This window comes from Chaetura pelagica, unplaced genomic scaffold (genome assembly GCF_000747805.2).
Source record: "Chaetura pelagica isolate M959 unplaced genomic scaffold, ChaPel_1.0 scaffold159, whole genome shotgun sequence".
Classification (NCBI taxonomy): Eukaryota; Metazoa; Chordata; class Aves; order Apodiformes; family Apodidae; genus Chaetura; species Chaetura pelagica.
Genome location: NW_009954555.1, coordinates 2,017,852 through 2,018,631, shown reverse-complemented (window position 1 = coordinate 2,018,631; position 780 = coordinate 2,017,852). Strand labels below are relative to the sequence as shown.

Here is a 780-nt window from a genome sequence, read left to right as displayed (position 1 = left end):
GGGGCCGGGGTCGCAGGGACTGCCGGGGGGGGGGGGCGCGGGAGCGAACCAAGGGCGGGGAGAGGGGGGAGGCGGGAGAGCCCATGTGCGCGGCGGGAGGGGGGTCCTGCGGGGCTCGGGGGGTTCATTGCCATCCGTGCGGGGTTTGGCTCTTGGCACGAACTGCAGCCCCCGCCGTTACTGCTGCGGCCCCGCTGAAGCCTCACAGGTGATTTAAAGAGAGTCACACGCCTTCATAAAGCTATTTCACAGATCTTTTCGGCAAAAAGGTGGGGTTTTTAAAGCCGACGCTGACACCAAGGACAGCGAAGCCACCAGGGGTGAGGCCCAGGCGGGATGAGCGAGCCTTGCTCATCGCTACCAGCACCTGCCAGCAACAAGCACCACGAAATAAATACATCTCTAGGTTTGTTTTCACAGCTGTGAAGCTGCAGTTGTGCAGCGAGGTGTCTGCCTTACACATAAACACGCCTTAGGGCACCAGGGAGGTGGGTCAGCTTTATGATTTTAAAGGTCTTTTCCAAGCAGGACAATTCTGTGCTTCTCTGACCACGTTGATTCTTGTGATCCTTGGAGCACAGGCTGCACAGTGACTGTCCAGGGAGGCAGCATGAGCCCTGCCCAAAGGGAGGAACAGAAGTAAAACAAACACTGCACAGTGAGAAACCTTTACAGAGGAGTTTTAATGACTTCCATCAAGCCTACCAGCTCTGTTTGGAAAAATTCACAAGTACTATCTAAATCAAGAAGTTTCATAGGAATTATTAAGCTGCACCAAGG

General features: G+C 55.0%; 1 protein-coding gene across 1 annotated transcript in view; it reads right to left on the bottom strand.

Annotated features, from left to right (window-relative positions):
* Positions 1–355, bottom strand: part of CLSTN1 (calsyntenin 1) — a 34,864-nt gene extending 34,509 nt beyond the window's left edge. The window contains exon 1 of the mRNA XM_010005248.1: positions 298–355. Within this exon, the coding sequence (XP_010003550.1) occupies positions 298–355 (58 nt within the window). The remainder of the gene's footprint in view (positions 1–297) is intronic.
* Between the last annotated feature and the right edge of the window lie 425 nt (positions 356–780).